Genomic DNA, 20675 nt, shown 5'->3' on the forward strand with positions numbered 1-20675 from the left:
CCAATTCACCTGACCTGCACATCTTTGGACTGTGGGAGGAAACCGGAGCACCCGGAGGAAACCCACACAGACACGGGGAGAATGTGCAAACTCCACACAGTCAGTCGCCTGAGTCGGGAATTGAACCCGGGTCTCTGGCGCTGTGAGGCAGCAGTGCTAACCACTGTGCCACCCTGCCGCCCAGTGCTTTGGTGCTGATGAAGTTGTTCAAGTTGGATTTTAATTCTAAATCAGTTTGCAAAAGTGAGGAAATTCACGTGCAAAGTCTGGGGGGTCTTGTGGACTTGCCACTGAGTCAGGAGGCTCCAGGTTCAAGTCCCACTCCAGGACTTGACAGCCAAGTCATGTGCATTCACCAAGCAACCAAACAGATTTGGAAATTATTGGTCAGTCAGTGTAAGCTCTATGATGGGAAAGATTTCAGAAAGCATTCTGAGGCACACAATGTAGTTGCACATGGAGAAATGCACATTAATCAGAGATCGTCACCATGGATTTGTTAAAGGAAAATCGTGTTTGACAAATTTGATTGAGTATTTTGAGGAAGAGTGGTAGCGAGCGAGACATGCATTTAGTGCCATTGATGTGGAATTTTGCAAAGCCTTTACTAAGATCCCTCAATGTAGGCTGCTCAAGAAAGTAAGAGTCCATGGGATCCAAGGCAAAGTGATATAGTAGATCCAAAATTGGCTGAAAGACAGGAAGAGAAGAGTGCTGCGAGAGGAATGTTTCTATGACTGGAAGTCTATTTCATTAGATTCCACAGGGCTTGATGCTGGACGCCTTGCTATTTGTGTTGCACATTAATGATTTGGACTTACATGAAGAGGTTATGGTCAAGTCATTCACAAAGACATGAAAATCGATAATGTGGAAAATACTGAGGTGGGATTTGATAAATTGGCGAAGGAAATCAACAGACTAGTGAGCTGGACAGAGCTAAAATGACAAATAGAATTCAATCTGGTGAAGTTTGAGGTAGCTTAGGAAGGACTGACAAGGCAATAGACTGTGCTCTGAATGGTATCTTGGCCAATGAAAATTTTCCAGTTCACTTTCCTTAGTGTCTTTCTCATTCTCTAATCTTTGAACACATTACTTTGGTTTGTGTTATATTCACATTAAGTGTCATTAGGGTATGATCACTATTGCTGAGATGCTCCCAGATGTTTACTTCTGTTATTTATTCTGATTCATTTTTTTGTCACTAGATCCAGTTGTTCTCCTTTTGTTTTTACTTTTCTTAAAGATAAAAATGGAGTCCTGTAAATGTTGTAAAAACTACATTTCCCTGTACTCATTTCAGTATATCTTTTTATCATTTTATTTCAGAGTTGTTGACAATCTCTACTTGTTGTTAATTTATTTTACTATTTTCTACTACCTTTAATAATTTACAATACTCACCAATTTAGTAATCTGTGCAATATGCTAAGGGTCAACCACATGGCTGTGTGAGAGTCACAGCTAGATTAGGGTACAAACAGCAGATTTTCTTCACTAAAGGACATTAGTGAACCAGATGGACCTTTATGGCAATTGACAACTTTTGCTTTCAGTTTGTAATGGTTGTAGCATCATAGAACCATATATACAGCATGGAAACAGACCGTTTGGTCCAACTTGTCCATGCCGACCAGACATTCTATTTTAATCTAGTCCCATTTGCCAGCATTTATCCCAAATCCCTGTAAACCCTTCCTATTCATATACCCATCCAGATGCCTTTTAAATGTTGTAATTGTGCCAGCCTCTACCACTTCCTCTGGCAACTTATTCCATACATGCATCACACTCTGTGTGAAAAAGTTGCCCCTTAGGTCACTTTTAAATCTTTCCCCTCTCCCCTTAAACCTATGCCCTCTAATTTTGGACTCCGTATCCTGGGGAAAAGACCTTGGCTGCTTACCCTATCTATGCCCCTCATGATTTCATAACCTTCTATAAGCTCACCCCTCAGCCTCCGAAGTTCCACGGAAAATAGCCCCAGCCTATTCAGTCTCTCCCTGTAGCTTAAAACCTCCAACCCTGGCAACATCCTTATAAATCTTTTCTGAACCCTTTCCAGTTTCACAACGTCCATTCTATAGGAAGGAGACCAGAATCGAAGGTAGTATTCCAAAAGTAGCCTAGCCAACATCCTGTAGCCGCAACATGATCTCCCAACTCCTATACTCAATGCACTGAACACTAAGGCAAGCATACCAAACACCTTCTTCACTATCCCATCTACCTGCGACTCTACAGGAAATATGAACATGCACTCCAAGAACTCTTTGTTCAGCAACACTCCCCAGGATCATACCATTAAATGTATAATTCCTGCCTTGATTTACCTTTCCAAAATGCAGCACCTCCTATTTATCTAAATTAAACTCCATCTGCCACACCTTGGCCTATTGGCCCATCTGATCAAGATCCGTCGGAATCAGAGATAACCTTCTTCACTGTCTACGACACTTCCAGTTTTGGTGTCATCTACAAACTTAACTAACCATGCCTCCTATGTTCATGTCCAAATGACAAAAAGTACTGATCCTTGTGGCACACTGCAGGTCACAGGCCTCCAGTCTGAAAACAACCCTCCACCAGCACTCCTATTTTCTACCTTTGAGCCAGTTCTGGATCGAAATGGCTGGTTCTCCCTGTATTCCATAAGATCTAACCTTGCTGACATATCAACATGAGGAACCTTGTCGAACATGTTACTGAAGTCCATATAAACCATGTCCACCGCTTTGCCCTCATCAATCCTCTTCGTTACTTCTTCAAGGAATTCAATGAGGTTAGTGAGACAGGATTTCCCACACACAAAACTGTGTTGACACTCCATAATCAGTCCTTGCCTTTCCAAATATATGTAAATCCTGTCCCTCAGGATTCCCTCCAACAACTTTGCCCCTGATCTATAGTTGCCTGGCTTTTCTTTACCACTTTTCTTGAATAGTGACATCACATTAGCCAACCTCCAGTCTTGTCTTCAGAGTTTGTACTATTGTTTGGAGAGTTGCTCCCGCTGAGAGAAAATGATTGTCTCATCTTAAATATCTGCTTGCTTCGAGAAACCCGTCAATATTCTTGCCGATATGTGATCCACTCCTTAGATTTTATCCCAGTTAGCCTCATTCTTAAAAGAATAGAGCATTGCAAGCTGGCCTGGGAATTCTATTTCCTGGAAATCGGATGATGAATTGGGAATGATTTATTGATCAGGACAGAACATGGGGCTACCGGGACAGAAAGAAGGATGTGTTAGGCAGATCAAATAGATGAATTGGGAATGTTTGAACTCCAAGATAAATATTTTAGAGCAAACATGAGTAAAGTTTCAGAATAGACAAGCTAAACTAGAATTAACACTTTCAGATATTGAGCAGCATCATGAAACAAGAGTTGCAGGTGGACGCAATAAAGTTTATGATAAATAATAGGAAATATATATTTACGTAGAAGACGATAAAGAGTTGGTATTGTTTTCTAAGAAGGGATGAAACCAAGAGTTGATTCATTTAATCATGTGTTTGTGTTTTTGTGTGTGTGTTATATAATCACAACATTTCTGTTCACTATCACCAGTTCAGCTAATAGACAGGCTATTTAGTACATCCTTCCATGTAAGCTAGAGCTGCCCCTGCTGTCAGAGTCTTAGCTGCACCTTCAGTGATACTGGGCTTTTTGGCCTGTCACAAGTTAACTGGGAGGAGTGCACCGATAATCACACCCCATCGCTCCACAAGCCATTACAAAACGTATAAGTATATAGAATCCCAGTGTGATGATCCAAAATGTCCCATTTGCCTTACTGCTACTCAGAACAAAAGCAACTCACACCAGGTTTTCTGAATAACAGGAAAAATATAAATATTTATTATAATATACTTAACTTTAACAAGAGCACAGAGAGGAACAGATCTCTAATTATGCATCATGAACTACCTTTCAAAATCCCCAAATACGCACAAACTCAGTCACCTTTAAGTCAGACAAAAGACAACTGGTATCACATATATTCTTTGGGTGAAAATAAGAATGTAGACACTGTAAACAAAATTCTGAATCAGAAGTCTAGAGCACAAGGGGAAACTTTATTTCCCTCACAGTCCTTTTAGTCTTGAAAATGATGATATACTGTGTCTAGTTGATGGAAAGTTTGGAAGGCATTTGAGTGTGTGCAGAAGAGATTCTTTAGATTAATTCCAACAATGAGTAACTTCAGTTATGTGGCTCGATGGACTGTTCCCCTTGGAGGAACGAAGATTAAGAGAAGATCTGATAGAGAAGTGATCGGAATGATGAGGGATCTGAACAGGATAGACAGGGAAAAATTGTTCTCATTGAAGGAAAGACTGAGAATCAGAGATTAATGCTGAATGGCAAAATGAGTTAGGATCTGCAAGTGTGGTGGAGAAGCAAATGCATTCAGGCTTCCAAAAGGCAAATTGGATAATTACTTAGAGAAAATATTTTGCCACACTACAGGTTAAGGCATGGGATTGGACGAGGTGAAGTGTAGGTACAGAAGGTTACTGTGGACACGATGAACAAAATGGCCGCATTCTGTGATGCAACCAATTTATGATCCACTGACAAGGCATCATCCACAAAGCAATACACATACCCCGTAAAGGAATGAAAGGACTTACCTTCCCTTAAATTTTATATAGAGTGGCTTTGAAAGAAATTCCTTTCGAATAGTTGAGGCTTTCATTGCACTCCTCTGTCTGTGCCCAATAATGGTCTATGTAGAGGAGCATACAAAAGAAATAAAAATGTGCTGACTACCTTTCCAGATATGTGTCCATTATTGCAATCTAAAAATGTAACTTGTTCACTATTTCAAGACTTTTTAAACCTATTGTTTTATATATATATAAAAAGTGACTCTGTCCACCAGGAATCAGAGGCAAAAAAAGTTGAGCACTTTTTTTTAAGTGTCAGTAAGTTATCAGTGTTTTGTTCTCTGTGCTCTTTTTCATTGAATTCAGTCGACATTCAGAAGGAGGACAACGTTGATCCTGAGGCACACAAGCAGCTACTCAGGTCACTCTGAGGATCAGCACCTTCACTACAGGGGTGTTCCTTTCACTATTTCCTCTGGTTTGTCACATCATTCACTAACTGTGGCAGAAAGGCTTTCTGGGCGATTCCCTCCCATGCTGCGCTTTTATTGAGGCTGATGATTATTAGGCATGTGATGGCAGGGCGTTCCTCAGTCCATCTCCAATTTTCTCCCGTACCTGCTACCCTGACTCTGTGTGATAAAGCATGTGGAGTCCACTGCTCAGAATTTTGTTTTGACAATGATATAACTGAGATTGGCGAACCTCCAATATTCAAGTGTAACCCATGCATGTCCATTGTGGAGGCATGTACCGATTCTGAAAACCACACCCAGTATGGTTGCGTAGTGACCAAATCAAAACCAAAGCTGGAAAAGCTCAGCAAGTCTGGCAGCATCTGTGGAGAGAAAGCAGAGTTAACAGTTCAGGTCCAGTTCAGGTCTAGTGACCCTTCAGAACTCTGAAGTTCAGATTTCCAGCACCCACAGCTTTTTGGATTGGTTTTGTATTGGTCTTATAGAGCAACAACTTGTGTCGGCAGGTTATTGTGATTCCTCATAGCATTCCTGATGAAGAGCCTATGCTTGAAATGTCGACTCTCCTGCTCCTTGGATGTTGCCTGACCTGCTATGCTTTTCCAGCACCACACTTTTTAACTCTGATCGTCTATGTCTGCAGTCCTCACTTTCTCCTAGGTTATTGTGTGTGTTAGAGGACTGTGTTTTTACTTTTAAATTTCCCCACAAAATGATAAGGTTCACAGAACTTAATTTCTGGTGCTCACTGGTCAGTTTATTATAGAATAATAACTATTATAAAGAATAATTAAACATACAATTAAAGACCAGCACTTACAACAGGAATCTTAGCCAGGGAATCCAAACACATTATTTTCCAAACTCTGTAAATTCCATGTATTTGTCCGAACAGGGACTTCTTGTACCTGTTATCACAATCAGCTTTTGACAATATATAAGCTCCATCGCATTACCCAATCTTCATATGTGCTTTGCCTGAAGGCAGACTCTTGGCTCAGTGTCTGGCGATGCTTCATCCTGAAGTTTTATTCCTCTCTTTGTCTATGGTGGTTTGGTCATTGCCTCTTACTCTCAGGGGCAGATCCTGAGTGCACCTTAGTTGGAACTGGAATCAAACCTCTGCAGTTGCTGTTATTCTGAGCCTCACACGTGCCATTTAACCAACTGAACTAATAAACCCAATGTATGTGCCATGATTTAACTCTGATTTTATCCTGCCATTTGCAGAGCCATAAGTGATTCTCTTTGTTTTGACCCAAAATTCCGAACATTCCATATCTGTGCTTGATGTCAGGCAAATGCACCATCAAAAGCTTTCTGATCAGCTTTTCTGTGTCTGTCCAGAACATTAGTTTTAATTATTTTATTTATTTTCCTGTTGAGTTGTTGCTGCAGAAGGCTGAGAGTTTACTTAAGACAGAAATAGATAGGTTCTTGATTGGTAAGGGGATCAAAGGTTACTGGGCGAAGGTAGGAGAATGGGGTTGAGAAATGTGTCAGCCATGATCGAATGGCAGAACAAACTCAGTAGGCCGAATGGTCTAATTCTGCTTCTAAACCTTTTAGCCTTAATGGAAAATTCATCTGTCATGACTAAACACAGAAGTGAAACCAACGTGCCAACCATGGGGAAGGAAAATATCGCAGAGATTTGAGAAAGGGGATGCAGGGAGAATGAGAGAGAGAGAGAGAATATTTGCTGAGTGGTAAACAGCCCAGTGGACTGATTCCCATTGTTCATCATTGTTTGACTAATTTGCTTACTTTCCAGTGTAACTAACTGGAGTTAGTTGTGAGTTAATAGTGGTCGTGTCAGGAGTCAGCAGGAGTTTTGTCTAATCTGCAATAAAGTATTCACAGAGAAAGGACTTGTTGCAAGCAATGACCAAGCTGCCATTGTTTTGTTAGTGCTGTGTACGAGTCACTGTGATATGAATCTCCATCTGTTTGAGAGATGCCTGTTAAGGGACTTCTGTTTTAAGCCGGCTAACCTTTGCTTGGGAAACTCCCGTGACTGTAAGTAACCCTGCTGAAAAACACGCTGAAGCTGTAACAGTTTTGTCAGGCATCTTGCCAGGGAATTCACTCCAAAGTCTTGAAGATGTAAAGAGGTGTCTCATTACGGCAACTCACGAGGGGCATGAACTGTACCCTTGCGGGGAATCATGAAAAGCAACTTTTTATTGGTGACACAGAAGTTAAGGTATTCAGGTGCTGGCGTACAGTGAGGATTTACTTGTCAACAACTATATTTTCTAGGGGTCAGCAAAGCAACCAAAATAAATTTGATTTTATTTTCGACTTTGAAACGGCTAAAGTCAGCTGGACCTGCGTTCCCTCTTATCTGGATGTATGGAACAACACAAGCAGCCTCCAGCTTCTCAGTTACTCAGGTATGTTTGAGGTTACTACCGACTGGGAGAAATAATCGACATGTCTGTTGCAAAACGTACGTCAGGATACCCCAGACCAAACGGGGGAAAGCATAAGGCAAGAGTTGAATCTGAGAACTTTGCAACATGATAATGTGATATACTCCTGTGAATATGGGATTAGCTTGCAGGCCACTGAAAAGCCAGCAGACACAGATGAGACTATTTTGGCTTGTAAAGAAAGTGCTTGTGATTGCAGTGTTCCAGGTGAGTTGATATTTTGCTATTGATCTTACTGGCTGAAGGCTGTCCAGTTGTGATTATAGAGGCTGTTGAGGTGTGTATCTGCGTAAATGTTGATGACAAACACCACACATCTGTGTCAGACTCCAAAAAGAAAGTATCTGGTCCAACAGTATGCACAGTGTGGCGATATCTCACCTCAGTCAGGACAAGGTTGGGTATTTCAGTCAGAAACCTCTGTCATTTCATGCTGTCACACTCAGGTTGCTGGCATCATTGGCCCCATTAGCAGTCAGCTTTCGCCCACTCAATAGATCCTCACCCTGAGACTGCTAAGGCTGTGCAGCAAATGTTAGAGACTGTTCAAAAGCCAAAAGTGTATTCTGGCCAGGATGCAATAGTGCACCTCTGTATTGAAAATCATTTCTTAGTTGTTGAAAATGAGAATTTTTTGAGGTAGGGGTGCATGACTAAAAACGTGCCGTTAAAAATCATCCCTTGTCAACATTTCCATTCTCCCTAACCTTCACAATGACATTTCCCCACTTTGTTAACTTCAGGGTAATTGGAATTTCTCACTGCTCTTTCTTTTTTTGGGGGGCTCATAGAATCCCTACAATGTGAAAACAGGCCATTTGGTCTAACAAGTCCACACTGACCCTCCTAAGAGTAACCCACCCAGACTCACTCCCCTACCCTACTACTCTACATTTCCCCCAGACTAATGCACCAAATTGACACATCACTGAACACTATGGGCAATTTAGCATTGCCAATTTACCTAACTTGCACATTTTTGGACTGTGGGAGGAAACTGGAGCACCCGGAGGAAACCCACATAGACACAGGGAGAATATGCAAACTCCACACAGACAGTCGGCGAGGCTGGAATTGAACCCGGGTCCCTGGCGCTGTGAGGCAGCAGTGCTAACCACTGAGCCACAATGTCACCCGTAAGGGGATCTGACATTTGCCAACAGATTTTCTCCTGTACCTCCTCTCACTGTTTGGAGGTTTGGCAGTCAAAACGCACCATTAGCACCTATCCTGTTGCTTAACTCTCAATCAAACAGATTCAGTCTTTCGACCCTCTGGTGAATATGAATGGCACCACTGTTTTTAAAAGAAGCCATGCTGTCACTAACAACTTGTTGAAAGAGTGGGAGAGAGCTATGTCTAGATCAGAAATCAGTGATTGATTTCTGGTAATGTAAAAGTATTTTGGATGTCCTTGTAAATGTTCTTACTGTACTGATTGGGTACAAAGACTGGTCAGCAACATTCCTTGATGAATGCTTATGCCTCACATTACACATTCTCAGGTATAGTGGTGTTAGTCACACCCGTTAAGTATTTAGAGCAGTTTATTTTTTGGCGGTGTACTTAGACTGCATGCTTTCTGCCGGTCTGATGATGTTACAGTGTTGTCCCGTTACGAATTGAACCTGATATTCATGTCATTTGGACATGGACTGCTTCAAATTCCAAAATGCAAAGAATCACAAGCTGAGGTGAGACCAGATCGTTGAGAGGGTTTTACCCAACAGGAATAAACAGATTGTAACAATTATGATCAGTCTTGTGAATGCGCAAGAAAAAAAACAAAATGCAGAATAACACTTCACTGAAGAAGTAACAGAAAAATGTAATATATATAGATTTTCCAAAAATTATCAAAGAAAGTATCACACAGTAGACCAGGGATGAATAGAATACCTACAGTGTGGAAACAGGCCATTCGGCCCAACAAGTCCACACCAACCCTTTGAAGAGTATCCCACTCAGAGCCATTCCCCTAACCAACACATCCCTGAACATTATGGGCAATTTATCATGGCCAATTCACCCAACCTGCACATCTTTGGACCGTGGGAGGAAACCTACCCAGAGAGAATGTGTAAACTCCACACAGACAGTTGCCCAAGGCTAGAATTGAATCCAGGTCCCTGATGCTGTGAGGCAGCGGTGCTAACCACTGAGCCACTGTGCAGCCAGATCTGCAATTGTGCAGAAATAGGCAACATTTGCAGAGTGAAGGCTACCAAACAGTTAAAAACAGATAGAGACTGGTAAAAGGTGGAGAGTGATGTTCTGGGCCACTCTTGATCAGGTTTAAAGTTGGAATCAACAATTCAAAAAGTACAGTTTTGGGATGTATTCCCCTCCCATGTGATCATGCCCCCAGCAGGGCTGTAATCTCTCACCAGCAGTGTCATTGGGAATGCTGCTGGGACCGTACTGAACAGTGCTGGAGACAGGTCAGGAGTCAGGATCGGGGCCAGCAGCCTCAACTGTGCACAAATTGCCTGTGGAATAATAACCTTCGATGTAGGTTGGACAGGTTACTCCGGGCACAGGCCTGTTAAATCCCTAAGCCACCCTTACATCTCGATTGGCTCAAGGATAATGAGCTTTAAATGGCTCAAGAATGATTCCATTTGATGTCCTGTTTTGAATGGACAGAATTCCTGTGTCCCCTTACTGAATTTGGGAGGTGCCTACTGTTGGCTACTCTCTTGCCCAGTTCGTTTACCCCCACCCCTGGCAACATGCACTCTCCAGAAGACTGTGACCCACACAATTTCTACATGCCATCACAACGTGTTGTACAGGTATAATCGAGACAGACTGTGAGGGAGTACAAGTGAGTGTTTAAATCCAGTTTAGGTCAGTGTAAGTGATGCACTTCGAAAGATGCATTTTTGCTTCTGAAAAAAAAAAGTCTAGAAATGCACAGCGAGCTGGAGCTGCAGCATCATAAATCATTAAAAGTAGCAACACATGCTAACAAAGCCATAAAAAAGTGCAAACAAAGCACGGGGGGGGTTATTTTTAGAGGAACTCAATTCAAAAGCACTGAAGGGATTTTAAGGTTGTGTAGGACATTGTTAAGATGATAAGCGGGGTCTCATCCACGATTCTGGCCTCCGTAATACAAGGAGATATGGAATTGTAGGAGAAGTGCAAACAAATGTTTTGGATAAACAGCAGGATAGAATCATAAAGTAGTAACAGCACAGAAAAAAGGCCATTCAGCCCATCACGTCTAGGTCAGCTCTGCAAGAGAAATTCCATCAATTTCTGTCTCCTGCTTCAAATGCTGACAACTTCCTTTTTGAAAGCCACAGCTATACCTGATCCCACTATTCCCACGGAATGTGATTAGAGATCCTATGAAAACAATAACCCTTGTGTTCCTGTAGTTTTTTATAAATTCATTCATGGCTTCCGTGTGTCGCTTGCTAGGCCAGCACCTGTTTCCTATTTAAAGCTGGCTTTGAGAAGGTGATGATGAGTTTTTGTCTTCAACCACTGCAGTCCATGTGCCTGCAGTTAGACCCATAATGCTGATAGTTAGGGAGTTTCAGGATTTTGATCCAGCGACAATGTAGGAACGGTGGTGTATTTCCAAGTCAGGATGGTGAGTGACTTGGAGGGGAACTCGCATATGGTGGTCTTCCCATATGTCTTTTGCCCTTGCGCTTCTAGTTGATAGTAGACATGACTCTGGACAGAAACCCCCTGGTGCTCACCTTCCACGCTACCAACCTCCGCATAAACTGCATCATCCACCGACATTTCCGCCACCTACAAACGGACCCCACCCCTATCCGCTTTCCACAAAGACCATTCTCTCCGTGACTACCTGGTCACGTCCATGTGCCCCAACAACCCACCCTCCCCTCCTGGCACCTTCCCCTGCCACCGCAAGAATTGCAAAACCTGCACCCAGACCTCCCCCCTCACCTCCATCCAAGGCCCCAAAGGAGCCTTCCACATCCATCAAAGTTTCACCTGCACATCCACCAATGTCATTTATTGTATCCGTTGCTCCTGATGTGGTCTCCTCTACATTAGGGAGACCGGACACCTCCTCGCAGAGCGTTTTAGGGAATCTTCCTTCCCACCTATCCACTCCACCCTCCTCTCTGACCTATCACCTTCATCCCCACCTCCATCCACCTATTGTACTCTTAGCTACCTTCTCCCCAGCCCCACCCTCCTCCCATTTATCTCTCCACTGCGGAGGCTTCCTGCCTCTATTCCTGATGAAGGACTTTTGCCTGAAATGTTGATTTTCCTGCTCCTCAGATGATGCCTGACCTGCTGTGCTTTTCCAGCACCACTCTAATCTAGACTCATGAGTCTGGAAGATGTTGTCTCAGATGCTTTGCTTCCTGCCTCTATTCCTGATGAAGGACTTTTGCCTGAAATGTCGATTTTCCTGCTCCTCAGATGCTGCCTGACCTGCTGTGCTTTTCCAGCACCACTCTAATCTAGACTCATGAGTCTGGAAGATGTTGTCTCAGATGCTTTGGTGAATTTCTGCAGTGCATTTTGTAGCTGGTACACATTGCTGCTACTGAGCATCAGTGGTGGAGGGTGTGAATGTTTGTAGATGTGGTGCCAGTCAATATGTCAGTAAGCTTCGCATGGTCAGGAAGGAGAGATCACATCCAGACTGAGACACAGTCCGAGTGAGTATATAGTTTGGGGAATTTGGAAGATACGTGGGACTTTGGTGTAGGGTGGAAGAGATGCTTTCTGCTTGCTTTTGCTTTGGCTCATAATTTGTAAGATTTATTTTTTAACATGATAAATTGAAGCCCAGGATTAGGGGCTCAGCACGAAAGGGTGATATATGGGTAAACCGTAATTTCATTGGTTAGTGAGAGCTACGAATTTGACTTTATTATAGATTACTATCAGATTGCTGTAAAAGGGGAAATATTTACAGGCTATAAACTAAAAGACCAGTATGAAATATTTAAAATAGAGATGCCAGGCTAGGCAATATGGAGTAAACCCGATCAACCAAATGGCCTAATTCTGCTTCTGTATCTTACGTTCTTATGGACTAAATGACCTGCTTTGCCCTGGGTGGTGTCAAACTCCTTGAGTGTTGTTGGAGCTGCACTCATTCAGGCAAGTGAAGAATATTTCATCATCATCCTGACTTGCACATTGCAGGTGGTGGACAGTGTTTGCTGTCAGGAGTGTGTGACTTGTCTGACCTGTTCTTGTAGCGGCAGTATTTATATGGTTATTGAAGGATTCAGTGACATTACTGTTATTGAATGTCAAGGGGTGACGGCAGACCGTCTTGTTAGAGATGGTCATTTTCTGTCACATTTGTGGCCTGAATGTTACATTCCACTTGGCCAGTCAAATCTGTGTAGGTACAGTTCTTGCTGCACTTGGACATGGACTGCTTCAGTGTCTAAGGAGTCGTGAATGGTGCTGAACATTGTGCAGTCATCAGTGAACATCCCCACTTCTGACCTTACGATGGAGGGAAGGTCATTGATGAAGCAGCTGAAGATGGTTGGGCTCGGACACTCGAGGGCACTCTCTTTTGTCAGTCATCTTCAGTTGTCTCATCTGGTTCTTGATTGTTCCAGCAATGGGACCAGTTTCTCTCTGTCATCTCTCTCAAGACACGATATGACTTTGAACACCTCGATGAAATCTCCTCTGTAATATCTCTCAGAAGTTTTACTGAGCTTCTGCACTTTAAATTTAGATTTGTCTGTGTCATGGAAGTCTCACGTACCTTGAAACATTATTGTAAATCTTTCCTGCACCACCTCTAAAGCTATCACATCCTTCAGAGAGTGTATTTTCCAGAATTAGACACAAAATTCAATTGAAGCTAAGCCAGTGTGTTGTAAAGCTTCACGTAACTTCCTCGTTTTAATATTGTTTACCTTTATTTGAAAGGCATGAGATTCCTTGTCTTTTTAACCTGCCTTGCCACCTTCAGCAATCTGTGCAGTTATGTCCCAGGGTGTGTTGTTTTGTCTTCATTCGTGGATGCGGGTTTGCTTGCCTGTCCCGAGTTGCTGTTGAGAAGGTGATGGTGAATTGCCTTCTTGAACTGCTGCAGTCCATGTGGTGTGGGTAGATGCATCATGCCAATGGGGAGGGAGTTCCTTTATTTGGACTGAGAAACACTGAAGGGGCAGTGATATTTTCAAATCAGGCTGGTGAATGGCTGGATGGAAGAGCCCTCTTACACCCCCTTTGGAATTGCGCCCATTACTTTGCATTGCCACTGGTCATTCTCTTAACAAAATGTGCCACTTCATAACTCTCCGTCTGAAATTCCATCTTCCATCTGTCCCCCTACCAGCAGCCTATCTATGGCTATGACTATCACCATCCTCCTCAGAGCTCAGACCATCTACTTGGCTTGGACAGACACAACTTTCATTCACAGGCTGTTCTTCATATCTACTGTTATAATGACATCTGCCTCCCTCAATAGTCAACTGCAGCGTGGCATTAACAGCTATTTCCTGGCTTGACATCAAAATCAAAATGTTCACAATCACTAAGTAATAGTCCTGATTATTAAAACAAAGTGGTTTGCCATTCTGAGTATCATTCGGTAATCTCCAGTGGCAATTTGTCAGAAGCGAATTGCAGAGCTGGGACAAAAAAACGTTAGGTATAAGCTAAAGTTTTGTGAAGTGAATTCATCACATCTTGTAACCTTGCACCCTCAGCACCTGCATCTGTCTCTTTGTTGCTGCGTTCTTTGCTTAGAACACAGAAGTTTATATTTACATTGCACCTGCTGAATATGATCAACACTTCGGGAACATGTGGCTTTAAAATGTCCAGCCTCAGGGTGTCCCCCATATACTCCTTTTCACGCACTCATCGGGTTAGCTTGTCCTGGAATCATCGTATTCTCAGTTCTGTACAGAGTTTTAAAATCAGAGTCGTACAAGCACAGAAACTGACCCTTCAGTCCAACCAGTCCATGCCGACCACGTTTCCAAACTAAACTAGTCCTATTTGCCTAGCCTACATTTGGCCCATATCCCATCAAACCTTTCCTATTCATGTACCTGTCCAAATATCTTTTAAATGTTGTAACTGTACCTGCATCTACCATTTCCTCTGGCAGTTCATTCCACACACGAACCACCATCTGTTACAAACTCACCCCTTATATCCTTTTGTAAATCTTTCTCCTCTCACCTTAAAAATAGTTTTGAACTCACCCGCCCAAGGCAGAAGACCCTTGCTATACACTTTATGTGTACCTCCTGCCATGATTTTTAAACCTCTATCACGTCGCTCCTCAATCTCCTAATGCTCCAGTGAAAAAAAGTCCCACTCTATGCAGCCCATTTTTATAACTCAAACCCTTGATTCCCAGCCATATCCTGGTAAACCCTTTCTGAACCCTCTCCAATTTAATAATATCCTTCCAATAGCAGGGGGACCAGAACTGCATGCAGTGTTCCAGAAAAGGCCTCTCCAATGTCCTGTACAATGTCAACATGACATCCTGACTTCTATGCACAAAGCTCTGAGCAATGAAGGCAAGCATGCTAAATGCTTTCTTAACCACCCTGTCTACCTGTGATGTAAATTCAAAGGAATTATGTACCTGAACTCCTAGGTCTGTCTGTTCTACAACACTACCCAGGATCGTACTGTAAAGTGCAAAAGTCCTGCCCTTGTTTATTTTACCAAAATGCGCTTGCATGTGTCCAAATTAAACTTCCAATACAGAGTTCCTTCTGAGAGGGTATTGGTGAACCTGATGGGTTTTACAACAGTCAATGATGGTTTCACAGTCACCATTGCTGAGAGCAGCTTTTTAATTTGATCCAGCCAAGTGCAGACATACATGTTTCATTGGAGCCTCCCTCCAGCTTACTACGCTGTACCCCTTCAGCATATCCTTCTCTTCCTTTGTTCCTCGTGTGCTTCCCACAACTACCTCGAGTGGTGGCAAACTTCGCATTCTCATGAGTTGAGTCAGGAAACTTTTTCCTGAATTTCTTAATGGATTTATTACTGAGTATATTTTTGAGTCCTCGTTTTTTGAACTGGTGACTTAACTCACGTCACAAGGATTGTTGTTGTTGGAGCAGCCTTGTTTTGCACCTGACTCATGATACGCCTAGACTGGGAGCACTTCATACTTTAGTGTCCTAAAGCTGGAAATGTTGTATCTCTTAGGTCGTCTCCTCAACAACAACAAATATCAAACTTCACTTTTTAGAAGTTTTGCAAGGTGTCATTCTTGTTTTTGAATTCCCACGTCACATTTGTTTAGCCCTAGACTTCCTGAACAAAATGGTTTTAGTTTGTCAATGAATGTGGTGTTTGGATGACAGTTGACAGCTTCTTAAGATTGACAGTGGATATGGAATGGTGTTCATTACATTCCTTCCCATTGGATAGAAACTAACCGATCACATGGATTGTTAAAATATCACATGGGTTCTCCATTTGAAGATGAGGCTGCTTTACACACATCTTCCTCAATAGCCCGCTGTTCTGAAAATGAGTACAAAGTATGGGACTGTTATTTCTTGTGGAGGATGGTAATGGTGGGCAGCAGTTTAGGATACACCCTCTTAAAGATTGCTACATATTACATTTCAGTGCCATCTATTATCTTGAAGCTTTAAACAGTGAATAAGCAATTTTCTCACAGCACATTCATCAGATACTTTAAACAGAAAAATAATCAAAGTTTGCAATAGGGAAGGGAATAGTTTGGTTCTTGATGTGTCTGTTGGCACTTTGTTTAATGATTCAAAATTGATCCCTTCAGCTTGCTTCCTGCCTATGAGTTTGGTTGCTTCTTATCTTTAAAACAATTCATGCATGGATCATGGGCATCGCTGGCAAGACCAGTATTTATTACCCATGTCAAAATTCCCTTGCAAAGTTGATGGTGAGGTACCACCTTGAATGGAAGTTCAAGTTTTTCTCTAATGGACCAATGCAGCCTTTCATTTGACAGTTAAGAGTCAGTTAAGATTCATCTCCATCTACCTCAATACTGTCCGATCCCCTTAGACCAGGAACTCCCCACATATGTTCGGGACACCACCCGCGCCCTCCACTTCCTCGAACACTTCTGTTTCCCCGGCCCCCAACGCCTCATCTTTACCATGGACATCCAGTCCCTCTACACCTCCACCCGCAATGACTAGGGCCTCCAAGCCCTCCGTTTTTTTCTTCTCCCAGTGTTCCCAACAGTACCCTTTGACTGACACTCTTATTCATTTATTGGCTGAACTGGTCCTCATCCTCAAAAGTTTCTCCTCCCAATCCTCCCACTCCATCCAGATGAAAGGGGTAGCCATGGGCACCCACATGGGCCCCAGCTATGCTTGTCTCTTTGTCTCTTTGTCAGCTACATGGTCAGACACCACTCCCCACCTTTTCCTCTGCGATATCGATGACTGCATCGGTGCCACTTCAAGCTTCCACGAGGAGGTTGAACAGTTCATCAATTTTACTAACACATTTCATCCCGACCTTAAATTCACCTGGACCATCTCTGACACTTCTCTTTCTTTTCTGGATCTCCATCAACGGTGACCGACTCAACACTGACATTTTCTACAAATCCACTGACTTCCACAGTTACCTGGACTACACCTCCTCCCATTCTGCCTCCTGTAAAAATGCTATCCCCTATTCCCAATTCCTCTGTCTCCGCCGTGTCTGTTCCCAGGAGGACCAGTTCCACCACAGAACACACCAGGTGGCCTCCTTCTTTAAAGACCCCAATTTCCTCTTCCATGTGCCCTCCAGCACATCTCCCCCACTTCCCGAACTTCCACCCTTGAACACCACCCCTCCAATGGCACCAAAGACAGAACCTCCCTTGTCCTCACCTTCAACCCCACCAACCTCCATAGTCATGGCATCATCCGCTGTCATTTCCGCCACCCATAAACGGAACCCACCACCAGAGATATATTTCCCTCCCCACCCATCTGCTTTCCCTAAAGACCATTCCCTCCGCGATTATGTTAGGTTCATGCCCTCTAACAACTCACCCTCCCCTCCTGACAACTTGCCCTGCCACCGCAGGAATTGCAAAACGTGCGCCCACACCTCCCCCCTCACCTCCATCCAAGGCCCCAAAGGAGCCTTCCACATCCATTAAAGTTTCACCAGCACTTTCACACATGTCATTTATTGTATCTATTGCTCCCTCTATATTGGGGAGACTGGATACCTACTCACAGAGCGCTTCAGAGAACATTTCCGGAAAACCTGCACCAATCAACCCTACTACCCTAAGACCGAACATTTCAACTCCCCCCTCCCACTCTGCTGAGGACATGCAGGTCCTAGGCCTCCTCCATCGCCACTCCCTCACCACCCGATGCCTGGAGGAAGAATGCCTTATCTTCAACCCCAGGGCATCAATGTGGACTTCACCAGTTTCCTCATTTCCCCTCCACACCTGTTCCAGCCTTCCAGCTCAGCGCCGTCCTCATGACCTGTCCTACCTGGCAATCTCCCTTCCCACCTATCCGCTTGTGGTGAAACGGTTAAAAATTATGTCCCAATACATGTGTGAATCTAACCGGAATGGAGGTGTTGCTTAGTCCCGTGTGAATCTTATTACACACCTCCCCGTGTGAATCTTCTTATCTGTATGTAACCAGAATGGAATGTGTTTTTTAGCCTTGCTCTGCTGTTCACATGAATGTTTATATCTGGAAAAGAGTATATCAGCTGGAAAAAGTCTCCAGTTCGGTGAGTCTGCTCCGGGGTTACGTTTAACCGCCGAGCGTGGGTTGTTGGCAACCGCTCTACGAGAACTGACGGCTCCCAGTTCCGGTAACATGTAGAGTGAGTATAAGCCAGACCCGTTGTGCGACGCTGCGGGGAATAAAATGCCCATATTCTAGCAGTCTCGCCTCTTGGTTGTTTGTTCTGTGTCAGACTACTCTCCTACGAACCTGACCTTGAGAATTTTTTAAAACACCGCTCCACCCTCTTCTCTGACCTATCACCTTTACCTCCATCTCCATCCACCTACTGCACTTTACCTCTCCCCCAGCCCCAACCACCTCCCATTTATCTCTCCACCCCCGAGACACCCAGCCTCATTCCTGATGAAGGGCTTTGACCTGAAAGGTTGATTTTCCTGCTCCTCGGATGCCTGACCTGATGTGCTTTTCCAGCACTACACTAATCCTGAGTTAAGAGTCAGTGACATTGCTGTGGATCTGGAGTTACATGTCGACCAGACGAGGCAATGATGGCCCGTTTCCTTCCCTAAAGGACAAAAATGAAACTAATGAGTTTTTACACGAGTCAACGATAATTTCATGATCACTGTTCATGAGACTAGCTTTGGATTCTAGATTTTATTAAACTGAATTCAACTTCCACCGAGAATAGTGTCCCCCAGAGCATGTCTCTGAATTACTGGCCCAGGGGCATTGTCACAATTCCACAACCTCCTTCCTCACATTTAGTTTTCCCTTAAATAGTCTTTGACACAACCATCGAGTATGGTCAAATATTTATGCTGTGATAACCTTTTCTCCGTGGTCAAAATGGAACCAAGTGAAGACTATCATTACAGACCAGCTACACACGTCATGTTCTGTTACAAGGTCTCAGATTTTTCTTATTTTTAAAAAACCTGTTGTTTGTCTTCAGACAAAATAATATTTAGATTGTTCTGCTCCACTATTACTGAAGTAATTTATCAGTGCTACTGTCATGGTGACCATGAGCACCAAAGATGTTCCTGCAATTTGCTTTTCATTTGATTTATCGTCATACGTGATGCTCCAGTGTAAATTTGAAGTGGGATGCGGGGGGAGGCAAGGAAATGTTGGAGATAAAACCCATTGTGGCTGTTAATTTGTACATCAGGAACCTGCTCACAAAAGCGCCAGATTTATTGATACAATGTTCCTGTCTCTTTCCAATTTATATGTAAATGGAATTGAAATCGCCCGGATTGATCAGCTGGATGTACAAACCTCTGCTTCCTCCTCGCTGCCTCCTCAACAGGTTTTAGCGCACAGCAGCCATTAATTATAAGATTGTGGATAGACCCACAGCTCATGCACTTGGAGAATGTCAACAGGCAGCCCTTGTGAGAATTGCAGACCTGAATGCAAATGCACAGCGACAAGAAAAATGAGACCAGTCGATTATCTGGGTATCACATATCTAAAGTAAGAGTTAATTCTGCCAATTTTTACCCCTTCACATGACGAGCAGGAAATCTTCAATGTCAGTAATTAGTGCCTTTGTGACCTTATTCTATTGGCTTACTTAAAAAAAAGTTGCTGTGATTTTAAAAAATAATAGTGCTTTGTTTGATAGGTGTAAGTTTTTCCCACATTTTGTTTAGCATTTACTTGTTCACAGTGTTGTTTATCCTTCAGTGAAGCATCCAACATTTATTGATTGTTCCATATACCTAGACACATGTTCTGCATTGACATGTTCCCTTTACAGACGTTCTGCCATCTGGTAAGCTCAGTGGCCTGTTTGTAAGGACCCATAACGGACTTCTGGATGAGAAAAATAAGAAAATAGGTTGCTCCCTCAGTGAGATGGGAGGTGAATTGTGTTATCCTGTGACGTTTCTGTTGGTGGCTGATAATTCAGAAATGACGTCCTCTTTCTCTGGAAGACTGTTGATGAATGAATCATCCGACCCTGTTGAGAAAAGGTGATCTGCCTGTCACAAAGGTATCTAGAGCTCTGAAATATGCCTGAAGACAACCGAATTCTGAAGCATTCTGAACCATCCGTCAGAGCAGGAATGTTTGCAAATATAGGATGGAAGTTAATATAATCCTGTTCTTGAGGGTCTAGGAATAAAACTTGGGAAAATAAGTGGGCAGACATATTGAAAACAGCGTATAGAAAATAGTGGGAAAATTTAAAACAGGAGTTCAGCGGAGTACAGGAAAAATGCATTTTTTTAAACACCCCAATGGGACTCCAGGGATAGAGTCATTGAGCTGTACAGCATAGGAAAAGACCTTTCAATCCAACTTATCCATGCCAACTAGATATCCTAAATTAATTTAGTCTCATTTCCCAGCATTTGACCCATATCCCCTAAACCCTTCCTATTCATATACCCATCCACTTGCTTTTTAAATACTGTAATTGTACCAGCCTCCACCACTTTCTCTGGTAGCTCATTC

The 20675-nt window shown here is 43.1% G+C and overlaps 1 protein-coding gene across 5 annotated transcripts in view; it reads left to right on the forward strand.

Moving 5' to 3' along the window:
* slc8a3 (solute carrier family 8 member 3) overlaps nt 1-20675 on the forward strand; it is a 503015-nt gene that overhangs the window by 134527 nt on the left and 347813 nt on the right. The window contains exon 1 of one of the 5 annotated variants that reach the window (XM_043698125.1): nt 7427-7491. The exons of the other annotated variants lie outside the window; for them this stretch is intronic. Coding sequence (XP_043554060.1) covers nt 7451-7491 — 41 coding nt within the window. The 5' untranslated portion in view covers nt 7427-7450. Of the gene's footprint in view, nt 1-7426; nt 7492-20675 lie in introns of those variants that run through there. 5 annotated transcript variants of the gene reach the window in all.

This window comes from Chiloscyllium plagiosum, chromosome 10, assembly GCF_004010195.1.
Source record: "Chiloscyllium plagiosum isolate BGI_BamShark_2017 chromosome 10, ASM401019v2, whole genome shotgun sequence".
Taxonomy (NCBI): Eukaryota; Metazoa; Chordata; class Chondrichthyes; order Orectolobiformes; family Hemiscylliidae; genus Chiloscyllium; species Chiloscyllium plagiosum.